This window comes from Trachypithecus francoisi, unplaced genomic scaffold, assembly GCF_009764315.1.
Source record: "Trachypithecus francoisi isolate TF-2019V2 unplaced genomic scaffold, Tfra_2.0 Lachesis_group11, whole genome shotgun sequence".
NCBI classification, from domain to species: domain Eukaryota; kingdom Metazoa; phylum Chordata; class Mammalia; order Primates; family Cercopithecidae; genus Trachypithecus; species Trachypithecus francoisi.
The window spans coordinates 125,878,221-125,899,958 of record NW_022681456.1 but is presented as its reverse complement, the minus strand read 5'-3'; the positions used below and the strand labels follow the sequence as shown (position 1 = coordinate 125,899,958).

Sequence of the window (21,738 nt, the reverse complement as noted above, 5' to 3'; positions counted from 1 at the left end):
AAATTGTAGTGGGAATGCTTGTTTTTACTTGTAAGTATTTTCTGGAAATTCTTTGCTTCCTATGGCACTCCTGTAAGCTAAGTTCTTACATATTGTCAGATCCCGTGAGGACCAACTCCAGGCACTTTCGTAACAACTCCCTCCCTGACTTCGGCAGCTGACTCTGCCACAGAAGAGCCTCCCCTTCTCCACACCCCATTACCAGCACTACCTCCATTACCATCCTTGTGGAGCCCTTCTGTCTTCCTCTCTCTGGCTCCACAGCCCCCTCACTCATCCCTGCCTACAGGAAAACTGAAGGGCAGGTGCCAGCTCTGTGCCTGGTGACTCACCATGCCCGGGGGGCAGAGGCAGCCAGAGACACAGCCCACGCTCATGCACTCCAGGTCGTAGTTCTGGCACGTCTTGGCACACTCGAGCCCTTCAGCATGCGGGTTGTCAGCGGGACACACCAGCTTGACCATGGGGGGCCGACAGGATAGGCTCCTTTTGCCTTGAAGGTAGGAAAAGCAAAGAGATGATTAGTGAAACAGAGAATGGACCTATCTTCCACACTGTCCTTTGGTCCCCTAGAGGCTGTGACTACATTCAAGAGACTCAAGAGTCGCTCACGTGCAGGGACCAGCTGCTGACTGAGCCAGGTTCCCTGTGTGGGACTGGGAGGGCACCTGCTCACCTGGGCTTCTATCTCTGGCTTACACTGGTGGCAGCTCTTCAGACCCCAGCTCTCATCTGATGTCCCATATTTGTCTTCACCCTTAACCTTGCTGTATAGCAGGTTACATTGAATCAGGATGCACTGCAGAAATTTCCAAACCCAGACTTGAGTAGACCCGAGTGTGGGTGCTAAAAAGGAGTTTTAATGGGACCTAACAGAATCATTCCTAAATGGTTACAACTCATGTGGGGAGAGAAGGCCATTTGACCACAATGGCTTTAAAACAGGCCTCCGTGGGCATCGGCCCTTGCCCAGCCACTCCATGTGAATTTGCAACCCTTGCAACACTCCATCCCCTGACACTCCAACCTCCCTTCCCTGCTGTTTCCCCTCTGATATCCTGTATCTGTTTTCTCACCACCTGATATACTACACATCTCACCTATTTGCTCACTGTCCTCCCCAGGCCACTGGGCCCACTAGAACGCATGTTCCATGAAGCCAGGGATTTCTGTCTACTTTGCTCATAGATATATCCTACTTCCTGGCAATTAGTAGGTATCCATGGCTAATTGGGTAATGCTGCCAGCAGATGACTGATACAGTACCTGTCTTTCCAAAGCCCAGGTGCACTTAATAGCATTTGTATCACATACTCGCTCCTGTGGGCAAAAAGTCAAAATTTCTGGGAAACTCTTGTTAGAAAACTGAAACTCCAAAAGGTTCCATGGCTTTTCCCAATCGGCACACAATCCCAGCAGTTTCCAGACTTTGAAAAAGATTATGTTTTCCAGTGACCAGACTAGAAGATTCTGAGCAGAAGCACGGAAGGTAGGTCTGAGAGGCAGAATGCAACAGAGACAGTGGGTGTGGGGGAAACGCTCTGAGATGGAGAGAAAGGAAGATGCAGAAGGATGGAGTGATCTTGAGGTCACAAGTTCTGGTCTCAACGTTTGAGCCACCCATGCCCTTGGGATCTTGCTCCAGCTCTAGGCTGAGACGTTCCCCAGTCGGTCATGCCGGGAGCCAGACCTCTCATGCAGGGCAAGCCAGGAAGCAAACAGCATGGCACAGAACTGGGTCCCTTGGACAGAAAGAGACTTATGGAAAATGAGAGGCAGAGAGGGAAGCAGTCAAGCTGGAGACTGAAGACAGCCATTTCTCTCTCTCCCACTGGAAGAGTCCTTTCTAAGCAAGGATAAGCCTCTGGAAGCAAAGAAGGGCCCTGTGATCCATAAATGTGAATGTGAAACCCCCAGTACAAGGTCAGCCCCTTCTCCCTTCTACGCCTGGTCCTTAAACAGTACAGCAGGCCAGGCGTGCTGGCTCATGCCTGTAATCCCAGCACTTTAGGAGGCCGAGGCAGGCAGATCACTTGAGGTCAGGAATTCGAGACCAGCCTGGCCAACATGGCAAAACCCCGCCCTACTAAAAATACAAAAAATTAGCCAGGTGTGGTGGCGCGTGCCTGTAATTCCAGCTACTTGTGAGGCTGAGCAATGAGATCGCTTGAACCCATGAGGCAGAGGTGCAGTGAGCTGAGATTGCACCACTGCACTCCAGCCTGGGTGACAGAGTGAGACTCTCAAAAAAAAAAAAAAAAGACAGTGCAGCCACCGTCAGGACCTTCGAATGGGGAGCAACAGACCCAACCTTTCTCTTTCTCTCTTTCAAACCCATCCAAGAAGCTTTCTAAAGAGCTATCTTCATCAACATGTCCATAGGAAACAAGAGGCCATGAAAGAAGGGTGACTGTCATCACAATCAAGGCCACCAACTCACAGCTATCCACCGAGTTAAGGTCTCCATAGGCAAAATAGGGGTCTCGCAGAATTTATCTGCAAGTCTTTCCCCTTACACAAAATCAAATACTTCTTGCCTCAATGATTTGGATTTACACATGCAAAGACATGTCTTGGCCTGAAAGTCACTCACACAAATCCAGAAATTATGGCGATCCTAGGCAAAGCCAGACCCATGCCTGGATGCACACACACATCAGACAGTGTCACCTAGCTCTCTCCCACCATTCCACACATGAGGAATCCGGGCAGGACGGAGTCAACCGGCCTTCCGTGGGGACAGTACTCACTGCGGTGAGACAGGGGACTGCTGAGGACAGCGTCGGGCAGCAAGCTTCCGGGGACTCCACTCATGGTGCAGTGCATGAAGCCATCCTCACAGTAGCTGCAGAGGGGAAAATCAAAAAGCCCAGCTTCGCAAGACTCGTCTACACTCGCCGCCTCCACATCCTCACCTCCCACTCACTCTCTGCCTTTTTCAACCAGGTCCCAGTCCCATAACCCCTCCTGAAGCACAGCTTGCGAACACCACCAATGGATGAGTTCCACGTCACTAAATCCCGTGGGACTTTTTTCCGTCATTTTCTTAATTGATCCCGTTCAACATTATGCGTCACTGTTGAACACTCCACTCTTCCAGAAAAACAAAAAATATTCATCTCTGCAGGTTTTCCTCCCACTTCCTCAGTTCCTCCTTCTCAGCCTCAGTTTTCATGCGCCCTCCCCCGCCCCACTGCCTGGCCTTTAAATATCAGCCTTCCCCAGGCTCTGGTCCTAGACTCGCTCCTCTTCTCACACTCTGCTGCCATCCACACCCCCAACTCCAATCACAGACATGACTCATGAATCTGCATCAGCAGCTCGGACTGCTCCTTGAACCCCAGACTCATATACTCAAATGCCTACATGGTCTCACTAGTGTAGAGAGTCTCAGAAACACTTCAAACTCGGTACATCCAAAACTGAACTCACGATCCCCCCACCAAAGGCAATTCTCCTCCAGGGCTGATTCATTGAATGGTCACGCCATCCCATATATCACTGAAATTCATCTCCACTTTATCTCCACTGTCGTAAGAGAAGGCACTATCACCTCTTGCCTGGACTATGCAAAAGTTTCCTAACTGACTGTATGAGTAAAATTTTATAAAATGTGTGTGGTTGCTTTGTATGTATGTATAATTTGTATAAATGATATCATATAGCACGCTGCGTTTTGCTTTTCCCATTCAGCACCTTGTTTGTAAGATTCATCCCTGTGAAGCCATAGACCACTTGTCTGTGGCTTCTATTACACAATACACCTTTACCCACTCAGTGTCCCAATGATGGACACAGGTTATCACCTGCTCCTCACCACCACAGAGCTGTGCTGAACATCTGCAGACATGTGTCCTAATGAACCTGTGTAAGGATTTCTTTAGTCTATCTGCAGAGGCAGAAGTGCAGGGATAGCAGGTGTGAATATCTGACCTGCATATGATGTGCCAAGTACTCTCCTAGATGGCTCAACCCAGTCTATGCCCTACAATAGCAACTGAGGCCTCCATGCCCCTCGGCTCTGCCAACACTCAGCATTATCCAGATGTCTAATTTTTCCAATCTAATATGAAGTCATACTCATTGCTTTAATTTGCATTTTTCTGACTGTAATAATTTTATTCAGTTTTGTTTTGTTTTGTTTGGAGACCGAGTCTCACTCTGTCGCCAGGCTGGAGTGCAGTGGCTCGATCTCGACTCACTGCAACCTCTGCCTCCCAGGTTCAAGCGATTCTCCTCCCTCAGCCTCCCAAGTAGCTGGGATTACAGGCATGTGCCACCACGCTCAGCTAATTTTTGTATTTTTAGTATAGACAGGGTTCCACCATGTTGGCCAGGATGATCTCGATCTCCTGACCTCGTGATTCACCCGCCTCGGCCTCCCAAAGTGCTGGGATTATAGGTGTGAGCCAACGTGCTCTGCCTGTTTTTGTTTTTTTGAGACAGAGTCTTATTCTGTTGCCCAGACTGGAGTGCAACAGCATGATCTTGGCTCACCGCAACCTCGAAGTCTCAAAGACAGGTTTAAAATCAACTCCTGGCCCTGGGCCTGGTCTGCAGAAGAATAAATACTTGGCTGTGATGGCCGCTGGGATAACCAAACACACAGTCTGCAGAACCTCCAGGCCACAGCGTTTCACCCTCCTGCCACCTTTTCACGACCAACACTAGCACCTGCTCCAGCCAGGCTCATTCTCCAGTGTGTTGTTGAAAGAATAAAAATAAACAGCTGCACACAGGCCCCGAGGTCCTTCCGACACACCTTCTCCACGAAACCCAATTTTCTAAACGAAGTGGAAAGACAAGCTGCTCAATAGCTTTCAGCACTGGTGCCTAAAAGAGAGACAAGGAGGATGCAGACTTGGAGGCGTCTCTGATGTCAAACCCTAAAAGGAGCCCAAAGCCAGGGTCGCCCCCCAGCCCTGTTCACCCAGGGGCCAATGCACACCTTCTCCCACCTTCCCTGTTTTAGTGAAATAGCCAGCAACAGTTGCTGCCCTCCCAAGTCATACCAACTTCCTCTAGTTTAGCCTCTTTCCTTACCACTGAAACGTGGAGACCACCATGACCTTCTGATCACCAAATTCAACCATCTATTCTCACTGTAATATGGAGAGTTCAAGAATCCCTGGGTTCTAGTCACTTGCTGGCTGATTTCGGAAAGTGATAATCTCTCTAAGCTTCCAATTCTGTACTAAAAAAGCAAGCCCTGCTTGCCCAACAGCATTGTTTTAAGGTCCCAAAGAGAAACTCCTTGAAGACTATAGCCAAGACAACTGTAGTAAAACAGCACCAGGCTAAAGCCAAGAGATCAATTCTGCAGAGGATGTTGTCCTACTCCCTTCTGCCCTTCATTTCCATGATACGGCACCGCTCGGCCTCTGCCCTTTTTATAGGCCTTTGATCTCTGGCCTCTCTCATGCAACCCTCTTTTTCTTCCTCTTGCCCTCTGAACATTTCCCCAAGTTCTGACTCAGTCCTCTCTTCTGCCCTCTGGCCCACTCCCTTTAAGGATCCTCGCTACTCTCATGGCTGAAACTGTCACCTCCATGCACATCTTTCTCTCCAGCCGCAACCTCTCACTCACCTTCCAGACCCATTTCAAGCTGTTGACTCCATTTGTTCACGAAGATGGCAACTCAAAGTCATCAAGGCCAAAACCAAAGTCATCACTTGCCCTCTACCTCCAGAGGCCCTCTTGGTGTTCTTGCCGTCACTGTCCTCACAGCTCTCACAGCTAGTCAAGTTCAGAACACCAGGGCCATCTGCAACAGCCCCTCCTCCTCGCAAACATCCCACTAGTCCATCTGCTTTCCCAGCGTCTCTGGCTTCTGGCTTCCACTCTCCATTTCCACTGCTATTGCTTGATCCAGGGCCTCACTACCTTCTTATTAGTCAATGTCAACATTTTCCAGTAGATGCTCTCCCTGTTATCATACCTCATGCAGCTCCCAAAACCCATTCCCTGAAGTTATTCTTGGATCCTATTTGCTCCTTGCTGAGAAATTTCCAGGGGTCCCATTCCTACTGCTCCAGCATCAGTGCTCACCCCCTCACTTCTGAAGACCCCTGAACCTCATCCCAACTTCCCTCCAGTCTTAATCTTCCTTCATACAGCATGCGTTCACGCCAGAGGACTTACCTTGGGGATTGTGGAGTACTCCTTGTGCGTTTAGTCCCTAGACTTCTGCTCCACCTCAAAACAATCCTCCAGGCTGGGCGCAGTGGCTCATGCCTATAATCCCAACACTTTGGGAGGCTGAGACGGGCAGATCATTCGAGGTCAGGAGTTCGAGACCAGCCTGACTAACATGGTGAAACCCCCCTCTCTACTAAAATACAAAAATTAGCTGGGCGTGGTGGCACGCGCCTGTAATCCCAGCTACTCGGGAGGCTAAGGCAGGAGGATCGTTTGAACCCCAGAGGTGGAGGCTGCAGTGAACTGAGATCGCGCCACTACACTCCAGTCTGGGTGACAGAGTGCGACTCTATCTCAAAACAAAACAAAAAATCCTCCTCCATCCTTCAAGCCCACCTCTGCTGTTGGAATCCTCCCCAAGCTGAAAACCACTTCTATCATGGAGTTTTCCCTAATTCCTCCCACATGGAAATTATCCCCCCCTTTTCTGAATAAGTGGTACTTTTTATGTCTCTGATATGGCACATCTACCAAATGTTATAGTTATTTCATCTCAATAAACATGCACTGTGTACCTACTTTGTGCCAGGACTGTGCTGGGGGCTGGGGTTCAGGGCCTAATATGTGGTCTGGACTCTAGGAGGGGCCACAGACTAGAGGAGAAACACAACACCTTTGACTGACATCCAAATCCAACAGTGATGAGTGTTTCAATAGAAGGGTAAACAACCTGCTTTGGGTAAATACGTTGGAAGGGGCTTCGGATTAATCTCACTGGAGTGATAAGGAAAAGCTTCTTATCTAGTGTAATGTGCAGATTCTGTTCCGGTCGGCAACAAAAGTGAAACTCAGTCTCAAAAAAAAACAAAAAGTGAACATGGATTGAATGTCAGATGTTACTAAGGAATTATTGTTCATGTTCAGGCTAATAATGGTATGATTATATTTACTTTTTTAATTATTTGTTGAAATACATACTGAAGTATTTGCAGGTGAAATAATACAATATTTACAGCTGTTTTTTGTAACTATTCCAGGCACACAGGAGAAGAGTCGATAGACAAAATAAGAATGGTAAAGTGCTGCTAATCATTGAAGCTGGGAATGGATACGTTGGGGCTCCTTATACTTTTCTCTCTACTTTAACGTCTGTCTGAAATTTTCCATAATCAGGACTTTTTTTTTTTTTTGAGATTGAGTCTCGCTCTGTCGCCCAGGCTGGAGGTGCAGTGGCAAGATCTCAGCTCACTGCAACCTCTGCCTCCCAGGTTCAAACGATTCTCCTGTCTCTGCCTCCCAAATAGCTGGGACTATGGGCGCTAATTTTTTGTATTTTCACCATGTTAGCCAGGATTGTCTCAATCTCCTGACCTCGTGATCTGACCTTGTGATCTGCCCGCATCAGCCTCCCAAAGTGCTGGGATTACAGGCGTGAGCCACCACACCCGGCCAATCAGGATGTTTCTAACTGGTCTCCCCAGTAGACTATCAGGTACTGTGTCTGGTTTTTTTTTGTTTTTTTTTTTTTTTCCCGTGATGAGACTTCCCTCTGTCACCCAGGCTAGAACACAGTGGCACAATCACAGTTCACCGCAGCCTTGACTTCCTGGGCTCAAGCAATCTTCCCAACTCAGTATTTCAAGTGGCTGGGTCTACAGGTATGTACCACCACGGTCAACTATTTTTTTTTCTTTGTATGTAGGGACAGTGCCTCATTATGTTGCCCAGGCTGCTCTCAAACTCCTGGGCTCAAGCATTACTCCCACCTCCACCTCCCAAAGTGCTGGGGATTACAGATGTGAGCCACTGCCCCAGCCTGGCTCATCTTTAGATCACTGATTCTTAGCCAGAACTAAGGCAGAACAGGTGACAGGTGTTTGCTCAAAAAATGTCCTGTTGTAAATTTCTTCCATGCTCATGGCAACCCTGCTCAAAGTCACAGAAGGCCTAGGCAAAGACCTGCAGGAAGCAAGCATGATTGGAGCTATTTTGGGGAAGCGCATGAAGCAGGTCAGGCTAGCAAATGCCCCATGAAGGCAGCGCTGCAGTGGTCCATGTTCTTCCTGCTCAAATGCTTCAGCCTGAGAATACTGAAAGCTGGTTGGAAAGGAGCGTGACAGGGAGATCTCCCTTCTCCTGTTCCAGAAAAGGAAAACTGAGACGTCAAGCCCAGAAATGGGGGCCAACACGTGACAGCCGGCAATAAAACTCAAGAACTCCTCCTGCCAGCCAGAAATCCTAGTTCCCTGTGTGGTAAGGAAGTCAGAAGACCTAGACCAAATCCCAGCTCTGCTTCTGACTGGCTGTATAATTCTGGACAAGTCACTTCCTTCCTAGGGCCCCAGTTTACCCATCCATGAAATGAAGGACTTGAGGGCCCATTTTCTTCTCCAGCTCTGCTGTTTCAGAGGTCCCTGGCCCTGCTGCCTGCACTTACCACATGGTGTGATGGTCTGAGAAGATGTCTTCCGGCTGGAAGATCTCACCATCATAGTAACAGGGGCACTGAGCCTTGGGGACGCAATCCCCCATCTCATCCATGTAGAGCCCTGGGGGGCAGAAGCAGCCCTCCAGGCAGGCCTCATCGCATTCCTCATCCGGGTAAGAGAGCGCGCGGCAGGTCAGGTTGCAGGGGGTCCCGCACTGCAGGTACACCTGGCCTTTCGGGCATTTCAGCTCTAGAAGAAAGAGGAGGAGTAAGGCCTCAGCGGGAATGTTGGACAGCAAGGACTATGGTTCTAGGACTTGCCACCCCTTGTAGCTGTGACCCCCAATTATTTAACTAAAAATTTTTATTGACATAATTGTAGACTTGCATGCAGTTATAAAGAAGTAATGCAGAAAGATCCCATATACCCTTTACCCAGTTTTCCCCAACTGACCCCCAATTATATCTGTATGGTCACCAACTTCCTTTCCCACTATGAGCAAATGTGTCTTTTTCAGCATGCAAATGTGTATTATAATCATGGGGGCACATATTTTCTCCTCAACCACAGGGAATGGGCATGAGTCGTCTCTGAATTCTCAGAGCCTAGGATGTAGTAGAAATCCTAGAAGATTTTGAAGTTGTGAATATTAAAAAGAACTGGGAGTGACAGGCAAGGGCATCCCCATGATGATGACAATAATGGGTACCACTTATGGAGCACCTACTGAATGCCTTGCTCTTACATGGGCTCTATGCCTCACGCTGAGTTAGTTCTCATCATCCTCTTTCAAGAAACTTAGGCTGAGTGACTTGTCAGGGGTATACCTCACAGGAAGAAGCAGAGGCAGGATGTGAACCCAGCTCTCTGCAGCTGTAAAGCTCATGCTCATAACCATTATTCTCTAGACAGAAAACAGTCCCTTTGAGGACATGTTGGTCCCAAAGAGCAGGGACACTCATACCTACCCCAGCGAAGCGGGCTGCACCCATCTGCCCGCAGCCCTTACCCTCCCTAGCCTCCCACAGAGAAATACTGCAAGAGACACAAGCCAGGAAGTGTAGCAAAGTGGCAACGCAACTAAGGGAACGGGCTCTGTATCCCAAATACTTGGGTTCACGCCCAGGTCCAACACTAATTGGCTATGTGACCTTGGGCAGTATCCTCACTGGATGGAATAACAATATCCACCCAGTCTTCGAGAATGTTGAATGAGATAACACATTTAGAAGAATGTCTGGTATGTGGAGAATGCTCACTGCTAATAATGTTCACTGATAATAATTATCATCATCATTCTTATTGCTAAGGCAACAGCCCCAGCTCAGTGGGCCCAAGAAGGAAGGGGTATTCCAGATAAAGGCCTCGGCCTAAGAAGCCCTGGCATTCTGGTGACAAAATTCCTTAGGGGCAGGGTAGGGAGGACAGGGAAGGTGTGGGGAGCATTCTGCCCTTTCAAAATGCCTTCCCTTTGCAGACCAGCTGCTGCCCAAGAAATGAGAACCTCACCCTGGACATGCTTCTTCTGAGACCATTAGAATTCTTCCCCTCTGTTCGAATCCCTTGCTCCAGCGGAAACCCACTGGCAGAACCTTGGCAATGAGCCTGAGCAATGGAGTTGGGGGCCTCTGGAGACACCCTGCAGCCTCCTGCTCCTACAATCATTCTGGACTAGGTGTTTGAAGGTAGCTGGGAAGGGAGGGGCTCTTTAATCCTATTAGACACTGATTTTTCTCTACAAGAATGGAAAGGCTGAGTCATTAGATGAATACTGAGGGAGTATAGGTTAAGACGGGATGTGTTAGACAATCAAGTTGGAGATGTCTTTCAAGCCCCTGAGCCTACAATGACAAGGGCACATTTTACGCATTAAAGAGCAGCTAGACTTGAGAGCTTTCTTTGTTCTGATAGGCTATCTCTAGTGCTGGCTTGGAGCCTTATTAAATTTCTCCTTTAGCCTTCTTCCCCAAAGAAACAATCCACATTTCAGTGTAGCAGAGACTTCTTGTGTATCCACTGCATGCCAGGAACTATACTAGGCCCAGGGAGGCGGAGATGGCCAGCCCTGGTCCTTGCCTTCAGAGAGCCTGTGGTCCTGTCTTCCCAAAGGAAACACAACCAATTTGCAAGAGGAAAAAAATGCGTGTGCTTCTCCTGAATCTCCTCACACCATCCCACAAAGTAGCTACATGGTAAGTCTATGCTTCCTGAATGTTCCCAATTGGTGTGACCTCTTCTTATGAATAGATTCACTGGTTTAGGCAGCTCTGTTCATTTCTGTGGAAGAGAAAGTGAAGTATGGGTAGAGGGGACAGCTGAGCCTGAGCTCTTCTCCAAGTCGAGAAAGGATGGGGACAAGAACCCAGGAGTCTTGCCCAACTGCCTTGAGTGCAAAGGGACAGCCCAAGGCCATCTGGTCAGCCTAGTCTCTTGTCACATAAACACAGAGACAGATCCCTCTTGTCCTTAACAGTCTCCAGGGAAAGCTCCTTCCTACCACCCTTTCTGCCCTATCATAATGCCTCAGAAGTCAAGGCATTCTTTAACTGAATCTTATCCCCACTACTGAAGCATCAGCCCGTTTCCCCTGTTCTGTTCAGTGGAGGTTAAGAATGGCTGTTCATGAGAGATTAGAGAATATTTTAGTGGGCCCTTAGTGTTCCGGGAGAATGTCCTAAATTAGGAAATCCTACAGATGCTGCCGCATACTGATAATGCGTCATTTCTAACATTGGTGGACAAGCAAAGAATATTCATAAGCAGCACCTCATTCATTCCTCATTACTTTCCCCAGTTTCTAAATAGCAAATGCTAAGGAAGAAACTGAAGTGCAGAGGGGTTACATGAAGGGTTCAAGGTCACATAACTCGTACCTCACAGGAAAGCTGCCAGTAAGGACCCAGACCCAGTTGTCCCAGGCATTAGCCTGTGGCTCCCAGACATCCCAGAGCTGGAGGAATGGGGAGGACACAACTGCTGCATTATGTGTTTGTCCCTTCTGCACTGTTGTCTCTGCTCCTCTTTCATATGACATTTCTACAACTCAAAACATGAGTTGACTCATTGGACCCAAAATACAAGCACTTCTAGGGTCTCCATGCCTAACTGCTCCTCAAATATAGATGCTAATTCCTGTCACTGTTTCTCATAACTCCTCTTCCATCAGGACCACCTACTTTATATTTACATATATATGCACACACAAATATATATATATATATATATACACACACACACACATACACACACACACAGGGTCTTTCTCTGTTGGCCAGGTCAGAGTACAATGGTGTAATCATAACTCACTACAGCCTTAAACTGCTGGACTCAAGCTATCCTCCTGCCTCAACCTCCCAAGTAGCTGGGACTACACCTACATTTTAATTTCTAAACACATCTACTTTACCCTAAAAAACAGAATATCCACTATGCCTTATTCTTACAGAATACACTCCTCACTTCTATGCCTACTACGATTCTACCACTGGAAACAAGTCTTCTCTGCCAAGAAAGCAGCTTTTTAAAACCACAGCCAAGTACACGTCCTCCAGAAAAGCTTCCTTGGTTTTCCCTGCCCTGAATCTACTCATCCTTTTACCAAGTGTGATAGGTATCTAGTAGGGTGGCAGTTTCCATCTATGACTCTAACAGTAAGTTTGGAGTGCTACATCACTCTTGTCCGACCACACTGGGCATGCAGCAAATGTCCCCAAAGCAATAACAAAAACAAACAAGTTAGCACAATCCCGTCACCCAAGGGACCAGATACCAACTCTGGTACCAGGAATCCAACAGTGCAGAGTGAGAATCTAAACCACAGATGACAGTGATGCAATTCACCTTTACATAGCTTTACACAATGCCAGAGATTTTGTCTGTCGGTGGTTTGCCTGGAGTTATGAGCAAAGGGTGTGTATGTGAATTTCCCATTGCCTTCATCCAACTCAAGGGATGCGGGGACCCAGTGGCATCTGGGACTCACTCGTTCCCTAGCCTGACCCTACGTGTGCCGAACGAACACTAGGTGGCAGCAGCCACAGGAAACCCAAACTTGGCAGGGACCCCCAAGTTCTAGGCCTCCAGGTAGGGGGAGTCAACTTGTCCTCCTGGAACAGGCCAGTCATCGGCCGGTCCTCACCGCCTGTCCTGCTGGGAGGTGGGAGGGAAAGGTGGGTGCAAATGAACCGTCCCCCCTCCCCCACCCACGTTTGCTACAATGCCCTAGGCCCTCTTTCCACAGGAAATAATGCAGAGAAAGGGCTTCGAAAAGCACGCGTTCACGCAAAGGATTTGGGGGGCGGCCCGGAGGGCACGCACCGCAGCGGCCAGGCTCACGCCACGCGACGCGCACGCCTTTCCCCGCGCAGGCCGCGGCATAGCTGGCCAGGGCGCCGCACAGGCACTCGCGACCGTCCGAGCAGGAGCACACGTCGTAGCGGCAGTTCCGCAGGTAGGGCAGCGGGCTGACGGCACGGTGGCAGGCCTCGAACGTGGGGGACGTCAGGACCGCGCATGCCTCCTCGGAGAACCTGGCTGTGGGGCGAGAGAAGCGAGCCCGGGTTGTGGCGGGGAGGTGGGAGGTGGGGGGTGCCTCGCCTTCCTGGCCAACACTCCCCGGGTAATAGCCCAATGCTGCTAATAGAGGGCTGCAAGGTCACGCAGAGAAATCTACAAATGCCACCCCCTCCTCCCAATCCATTTATCTTACAATCATCTAACGCTGAGTTTGTGAGCTGCTGCTGCAGTAGACTGGGAAGGTCGAAGGACAGGGACTACGGACTTTTTTTTTTTTTTTTTTTAAGAGACACGGTCTTGCTCTGTCGCCCAGGGTGGAATGCAGAAATGCGATCTTGGCTCACTGCGGCCTTAACTTCCTGGGTTCATGCAACCGTCCCATGTAGCTTCCAAGTAGCTGGGATTACAGGCGCGCCCACCACGCCCGGCAAATTTTTAATTTTTTTTAGTATTATTTTTAATAGAAATGGGGGCTTCCGACGTTGCCCAGACAGGTCTCAAACTCCTAACCTCAAGCGATCCTCCCGCCTCGGTAGACTTTTTTTTTTTTCTTTCCTAGGGGTTGGCCCGCGGAAGGCGCCCAATAAAGGGACTTTGAAGAGCATATGACCCAATTCAGAGGATCAAGAGCTGACGGTAAAAACAAAGCCCATCCCTTTCCTCGCCCCCCCGCAGTGGGAGCACTGCCTCCGGAACGCACTGCACTGATTTGGGGACCTCCAGGCTCTGCGAGGTCCCTGCCTTGCCCCCGAGTTCACATACTCATGCGCGGGTTGAGGGCGCAGGGATCGCTGTGCTGCTTCTGCAGGTCCTGGCAGTCTCCGTGCAGCTTCCAGGCATTCCCGAAGTCCTCCACGCGGGGCTCCGCCAGCCCAGAGGGAGTAAGGAAGTCGTCGCCCTGGTTGCCATTGTAATTGCCACACAGGCCACAGGTCTTCCCGGCGTAGAGAGGGGACAGCTGCGGGAGAGACCAGGCCACTCTGGAACCGCCAAAGCAGTGGCAGAGTTGTTTTGCTAACGAGATTGTCTTAATAAAAAAAAGTTCCCCGGGTGAAAAATAAATATGAATTTAATAAAAGGCAGCTAAGCCCTAGTATGCGAAAGGGGGAGAAAAAAGTAAACTGCAGTGTAAATTTACCAGCTCCATCCCTGTTCCCAAAGCATCAGAGCCCTGTACTGCCACAAAGGGTTTTAGAATTTATCTGATCATCTAAGGACGGAGAAGGGAGGCCCAGAGAGAGTAAGTGACTTGCCTAAGGTCAGGGAGGCAGTAGCGGAGTTAGGGTGAGTAGGCAGGTTGAGCCCAGCCTGAAGCGCTCTGCCCTCCGTGCCATCCACACCAGTGGGCCTGACCCACCCCCCCAAGAGTCATGTGCAAACTCAAGGCCCCTCTATATAGGAAGACTTGGCACTGGTCACTCGGTGTCGGCCCAGCAGGCTGCCAGGTGTGGTCCAAGGCCTCCAGGAGCTCACAGTTAATGACAAGCAACACCTCCTCCCAACCTGCTGCCTGTCACTCAGGCCCTGGGCATCACTGAAGAGAAAGGGCCAGGAGCAAAAGGACTCTGGGGGTGATGACGGGTAGAAGTAGGGGTCTGCAAGGGCTCTGAGGCAGCCTGCCAGGGTGACAGCAGCAAAGCAGCGGCAGAGTTCAAACTCCAGGCCATCAGTATGTCGTTTATTGTCCATTCGCAGAACTGAACAAAGTTCTGAGCCCAAAGTGCAAATTCGGGGACAACCAGGAGAGTGGAACCTGCCCTTCCCCCACACAGCTGGGGGCATCTGCTGGCTTCTAGGGAGAGGACCCCGATTTGAAGGTGGAGCCGGGGCTGGGCCCCAGGAGTCCGCATGTCATTACCAAGGTGGGACGACCTCCCTGTGTTCTGAGTCCCTCAGGGACTAGGCTCAGCTCTTAGAGCCCCTTTTCAGCTTCCAGCTCCAACCTCATAAGATGCAGGGTTAACAATCCAGTAGTAGGTCCCAGGCCCGTAAAAATCAAACCCAAGTAAACGGTATTAAGAAAGGGGACAGAGTAATGTTTCCCTGTTTGCTTGACAAATATCAACTGTTGTCACATTAGGCCTTCTCCCACCTCCTTATTTAAAATGTAAATCCCCCCCCAACCCTGGCACATCCTGCCCCTTTCTCTATTTCCCCGGGATCTGTCACTTTCCGATCTATAATATAATTGACTTGTTTGCTTTGTTTATTGTCTGTCTCTCTCCATTAGAACTTAAGCTAAATGAGGTAAGGATTTTTGTCTGTTTTGTCTCACTGCTGTCATCTCAGCATCTAGAATGGTGCCTGTCTTAGCCCTTCCAGGCTGCTATAACAAAACGGCACGGACTGGGTGGCTTATAGACAACGATACTGATTGCCCACAATTCTAGAATCTGGAAAGTCCAAGATGAAAGCGTCAGCAGACTTGGTGTCTGGTGAGGACCCTGCTTTCTGGTTCCTAGATGGCGCCTTCTAGCTGTGTCCTCACATGGTGGAAGAGGCTAGCTAGCTCTCTGAGGTCTTTTAAAAGGGCATACATCTCATTCTTCATCCCCTCCCAAAGGCCCCACCTCCTAACACCATCGCGTTGGGGGTTAGGATTTCAACATATACATTTGGAGAGGACACAGACATTCACCCCACAGCAGTGCCAGCAGACACTCAATAAGTGTTTGTTGAATGAATGAATCATTGAACAAATCAATGAATACGTGAGCGAATAGGTTCTCCTCCTGACGGGCTGGGATGCAATGCCCACAGTCAGGGCACCCTGGGCAAAGTGTCATAACTGGTGGGCACCTCCACTCCCTTCCCACCTCTCAGCATCTTTTCTGTCTTCTTTCTCAGATTTCGACGCTCCCCAAAGGCGTTTTCATTCACCCCCACCAGGCCAGTCATCACTCCCATGCCCCACTCTAAAATCACATCTTCTCCCATCTCCTTGGCTTGTCTCAGAGGTCAGCTCGGCCAGGGTTAGGAGAGTGGGTGCGACACTTGGAGACACTTGCTATTTGAAATAAATCTCTGCTCAGTGACAGTTCTGACTAAATGAAGCCTGTGCAAGGGTCTTTTCCACACCACTGTGCCTAAGGCAGATCTGGGCCCTGCAAGGCAACTAGCAGGACAGGGAAACAGCACACAGATGGCGTGATTTCTGCTGGCTGGAGCCCCGCTGCCTGGACCACAGGGACAAAGCGTGCACACCACACCCAGGGGAAGGAGACCAGAGGGCCCCTAGTAGCACCTCCTCTTGCACCACCTGTGCCCCAGCTGGCCTCCCTCCAGCTCTCGCCTCCACACTGCAGTCCCCAAAAGCCCTGGGGTCAGCAGTCTGAGGCTCCCCACCTCCTGCCCCATCTCAAACACCCCCTTTCCTGCTTCATAATAAAACCCACAAGACAGTCCCTTTCCATGAGCCCCAAGAACCTGTGTAAAGAAAAAGAAAACGGAAAAAAATACACAGAAAGATGATTCTATAGGCCATGGGGTCATCTGACCCTGTCCTGAATCTTGGCCAAGGAAACCTCTTCTTGTTAGCTAGAGCTGACACAAACCCACCCCCAAAGATAACCCTACGTCCCCTCCCACAGAAAGAAGTTGGCCTCTCTTCTCCTCAGGGGAGAGACAAAGACCAAAGAAACCTGTGGAGAGGAAGGGCAGCTGCCCAGGATGAGAAGTTACAGCCCTGCTGATCGAGGGAAGAAAGTGCATGGGTGGAGGGCACCCTCTCTGTGAGGTGGGAGGATGCTGAGAAAATGGACTGGTCGGCCAGGCACAGTGGCTCACACCTGTAATCCCAGCACTTGGGGAGGCTGAGGAGGGTGGATCATTTGAGGTCAGGAGTTCACGACCAGCCTGGCCAACATGGTGAAACCCCATCTCTACTAAAAATACAAAAATTATCTAGGTGTGGTGGTGAGCGCCTGTAACCTCAGCTACTCGGGAGGCTGAGGCAGGAGAATCACTTCACCCTGGGAGGCAGAGGTTGTGGTAAGCCAAGATCCTGCCACTGCCCTCCAACCTGGGCAACAGAGTGAGACCCTCTCTCAAAAAACAAAAAATTAAAAAAAAAAAAAAAAAGTGGACTGGCTAACGTGAAGCACTCCCTTGAAGACCGAGATGCAGGAGGCAAGATTGGTCAGGAACCAGGAGACCCCAGTTCTGCTCCTCAACCTGTAACTAAACGACCGTGAGGCCCAGGGCAAGTTACTCCTGCTTCAGAAACAATGGCTCTGTATTTCCTACTGGAAATGGGAGGTTGACAAGAGGATCTTCCCGACCTTCCTGCTTTATGGTCTGTGGTTGCAGGTTTATTTTCATGAAAGGAAAAAAAAAAAAAAAAGTAGTTTGAAATTCCCTCAGGAGCACTAAGACAGAGAAAGAATATGGCCACACAAGAATGGAGGATGCCAGGATCACCTGGGCGATACCCACCACCATGCCCCCGCCGCCCAGGATTCTAGCAAGGACCCTGTGGAGCACAGGATCCCAGGAGGCAGGACAAGCCTCTCCAGGGTATAATCTAGTACAGTCGTTCTCAAAGTGTGGTCTTGAGACCCGTAGGGGTCCCTGAGACCTTTTCAAGGGGTCTGTGAGACCAAAACTACTTTCATAATACTATGAAGACATTATTTGCCTTTTCCCTCCTCATTCTCTTACAAGTATACAGTGGAATTTTCCAGAGGCCACATGACATGCAATATTGGAAAAGATTAGATGCAGAAGTAGATATGAGAACCCAGCTGTCTCCTATTAAGCCAGTCATTAAAGAAATTTGCAGAAATGTACAACAGTGGTGTTATTCTTGTTGCTTATTTTTGTTCTGGCAAACGGTTATTTTTCCCCAAAACAGTGATGTTTATATTAATGTGTAGTGGGTTTATTATAATTTTTGAATGAGGTAATACATACATATTTTAAATGTCTCTAATTTAATTTCTAATCTGGTAAATATCAATAAATATAATCCTCCTACAAGATCTTGGGGTCCTCAATAATTTTTAAGAGTGTAAAGGCATTCAAGACCAGAAAGTGAGCACCACTTTTTGTTCTGACGGGAAAGGCACGAGGCACAGAACTAATTCTCGCTCTGCCACGACAGGGCGGTGGGGGGTCAGAGTGGGAAGTCTGATCAGAGGAGTCTATCCCAGCCCTGGAAGTTCTGGAGCACTGGACCCTCCCTCAACTTCCTGTGCCCTGGCTGCCTCATGTATAAAATGGGAGTAATAGTATTTGCACTGCCCACCTGCCAGGATCATTTCCAGAGAAACAGTGCAGATGAAGGCCCAGTGAAAAGCATGGACTGCTATCCAGTGTGATTCTAGGACCACCGAGAACAAGAGGAAGTGGCCCACACATGCAGAGTCCCAGGGGAAGAATCTGGTGGCTTCCTGAGCAACCTTTCCCGGGCAGACGGGCTGGCTTTCTCTTAGCTGACAGTGCCAATCTGGCTCTTCCCTTACTGCCCACAGTGGGCACCCGGGGAGACACCCCTGCTCCCGGGCCTTGTTTCAGCCAGGAGATTGGACAGCAAACCTGCCCCTCCCCAGCCCCACAAGAGCCCACCCTCGTCTAGAGGCCCTTGGGATAGCAGAGACCAGCAGGGAGAATCCCTGGGGCCAAGAAGGGGCATCCAGCAAACACACACAAGCCTCATAAACAAGAGAGGCCTGTTCCTCGCTCTGGGGGTGTAGGCCATGAGGAGAAAGGAATTCTTCTCCCACCACACAAAGCCATTCTGCCCAGAGCACAAGGGGTACTTTGTAAGGGTCTGGCTGCAGGGAGCCAGTGCCCCGTGAGAGGACCTACCTTCACCAGCAGCCTCCCGCGGCCATCCCAGTCCATCTGCAGGTCCTCCCCGTAGCTGAGGCGCACGGAGGCGGTCACTGAATGCTGGATGCGGAGGTCACCTGGAACCCAGCAGGACAGGATTCAGGCAGAGGTGGAGAGGACAGGATGGTGGCAGGCAGATGTATTTGGGGGGAAATGGGGTGTCTCAAAAGGACGGTAGCAATGAACAGCAATGACTTAGGGGTGACTGGGGTGGCCATGAGCTTTAAGGGGGTGTCAGGAGGAAGGGTGATGAAGGTGGACAGAGGGCAAACAGGGTCCCCCAGGAAGAAGCCTCTGCACCCTGGCTATGACCTGCCATTCCCCCTACTGCCACAGGAGGGAGGCAGAGACTCCTGCATCCTCGGCTGTAGGCGGGTGCCCTGGAGCAGAGGGGATCTCTCTAGCATTGACACCAGGACACCTGAATGTGCCTGGGACACTCTGCCACTGCACACCACCCTCATGTCTGAGCGATGCTGTGTACAACACTGAATATAGCAATTGTTGCTTCTGTGGGAAGGTGGCGACAAATAGGAGCATACCCCTTGCCCTGGGGGAACAAACATAGCTCATAAGGAGACACAGCATTCACACCCATGGACATGCTGGGTACCCACTAGCCCAAGTTTATCCGCTGTGTGCAATGCTAGGATAATGGGCAACAAAGTAGCCAGCAGTTGTGGAGAAGAAGGAAGAGTCTGGGAGCCACTTTGAGTGTGAAGTTTGGGAGCTTTACTATACAAAAGCAGGTTTGCTTTGACAGACGCAGTGCAACCTGGGTGAAGATACTGGACAGGTAGGTGTTTTTGTTTTTTTTTTTTTTTTTTTTGAGACGGAATCTGGCTTTGTTGCCCAGGATGGAGTTCAGTGGCCGGATCTCAGCTCACTGCAAGCTCCGCCTCCCGGGTTTACGCCATTCTCCTGCCTCAGCCTCCCGAGTAGCTGGGACTACAGGCACCCCCCACTTCACCCGGCTACTTTTTTGTATTTTTTAGTAGAGACGGGGTTTCACCGTGTTAGCCAGGATGGTCTCGATCTCCTGACCTAGTGATCCGCCCGTCTCGGCCTCCCAAAGTGCTGGGATTACAGGCTTGAGCCACCGTGCCCGGCCTAGGACAGGTAGGTTTTTTGCTACCTCTAGACAGGCCAGAGGGTCACCTGGCCTTGCCCCAAGTGGCATCCTCTGGTGTGACATCACCAGTCACTCCCGATCTCTCAGCATCAACCTCTGCCCCTGTCCCACCCCAGAGCAAACCAGAACCACCTGCCCAAGACTCAACTCGCCCCTTTGGTTCAAGCCAAATAAAAACCCTCTCAGTTCCCTTTTCCCATCTACACTCTGTCCCAGGCCTAGAGCAACCTCTTCATCTATAGGCTTCCTTCTCTAGTCTTCCTCCTCCAGGAAGCCTTCCTTTCTTGCAGGGATGCATGCCAAGCACCCCACCCTGCCCTCCAAAGATAACTCTCCATCACATTCCCACGAGAGAGGCATGCAGATCCTTAAGGACAGTGGCCAGCGTTGAGGAGGAGGGTGCTAAGGGATGGGCTGTGCCAGCCCCAGGCCTGATGGAGCAGGACGAAGCACACCTTTCAGGAGGGGAAGCTGGACGTCCTGGCCGTCCATGGCAACTCCTCCCCCATGCTTCAGCTTCACAAGGCTGTGGTGCAGGCCAGGCAGCCGGACGGTGACGGAGCGGGTGCACACAGCATCGGGGTCGTCAGCACACTGCCGAGAGGGAACAAGGGTGACTTTGCTGCACCCCCTGCCCGTCCAGCACCCCAGCCCAGGACCCTCTTAATCAGAGAAAGGCCACAACCCCAGAGAGCCTCTGGCCTTCTCACAGCCTACAACTGCATTCTCCCAGAATACTCCACGTAAATGGGGCCCCCTAGAGTTGTGCAGCAAGAAGGCGCTAAGCACATCCTTACTCGCACCTTTTCCCAGCCTGGCCCCGTCTTTCATAAACAACCACGGGCCTCTGCTTCACCGTGTTCCTTGGACCTACTGTTCCAAAGAGAATCAGAGACTTTTATCCTCAAGGGAAGCCCTGTGCACTCTATTCGTCCTCATCTTGGCTTCCATCCCTAGAGAAAGGAACCCACGCACGTACCATAGAGTTCAGAAAAGACAGGCCCTCTTTGCCCCCACCCCAGCCACCACCAGCTCCAAACATCAGAGGATTAGTTATGGGCGCAAAAGGCTAGACCCGAGGAGGCTGTTTCCCCTGGGTGGGGAGCTGAGCCAGCCCTGAGACGGCATTATTGTCAGGGCAGGATGCCTGCCCCCAGCATCTAGGGAGAGAGGGGATGGGCTGGGTTTCTGGATGAAGGAGGGGCTAACTGAAGTCTGGAAGAGACCTCCCTCGTGCACAGAAAGCAACGGCCCACTTCCAGGGGCTGCCCACTCAGCCCAGCAGCTATGCAGCACCTTGGGCTGCCACCTGACCAGCCGCCGGGCTGGCAAAACTCACCTGGACAGTCTCAATGACAATGGAGAAGGAGTGGTCCTGGCAATCCCGGGCCAGCAGGTACTGGCAGATCCCACTGAAGGTGAAGTATCTGTTGTCAAAGCTCTTGAAGTGGGATTGGCCCGTGACGAGGCACTCCCCTGGAGAGACACGGAGGAAGGGAGAAGAATGGGAGGTGAGGGCAAGTCCCCTGGGGTGGCCAAGGTGGAACGCATATGCAAGCAGGGGACCCTCTCCCAAAAACTGCACGGACATCCTTTGCCCACTCCAGTCTAGTAACGAGTTCTAAAAGAGAATTCGGTTCCTCTCCTAAAACTGCAAGATGTCAGAGCGGGGTCATTCAGGTCGAGGTCTC

General features: G+C 50.5%; 1 protein-coding gene and 1 long non-coding RNA gene across 2 annotated transcripts in view; one reads left to right on the top strand and one right to left on the bottom strand.

Annotated features, from left to right (window-relative positions):
- VWF (von Willebrand factor) overlaps positions 1-21,738 on the bottom strand; it is a 176,814-nt gene that overhangs the window by 99,497 nt on the left and 55,579 nt on the right. Inside the window, exons 11-18 of the mRNA XM_033223122.1 lie at positions 21,387-21,523; positions 20,503-20,641; positions 18,892-18,992; positions 13,846-14,041; positions 12,886-13,101; positions 8,577-8,817; positions 2,751-2,845; positions 333-493 (exon numbers count right to left, since the gene is read on the bottom strand). Coding sequence (XP_033079013.1) covers positions 333-493; positions 2,751-2,845; positions 8,577-8,817; positions 12,886-13,101; positions 13,846-14,041; positions 18,892-18,992; positions 20,503-20,641; positions 21,387-21,523 — 1,286 coding nt within the window. The remainder of the gene's footprint in view (positions 1-332; positions 494-2,750; positions 2,846-8,576; positions 8,818-12,885; positions 13,102-13,845; positions 14,042-18,891; positions 18,993-20,502; positions 20,642-21,386; positions 21,524-21,738) is intronic.
- On the top strand, positions 9,754-12,999 carry LOC117090656. The gene is made up of 3 exons (XR_004440083.1): positions 9,754-10,253; positions 10,678-10,760; positions 12,809-12,999. It is a non-coding gene; the product is annotated as an uncharacterized LOC117090656 (long non-coding RNA).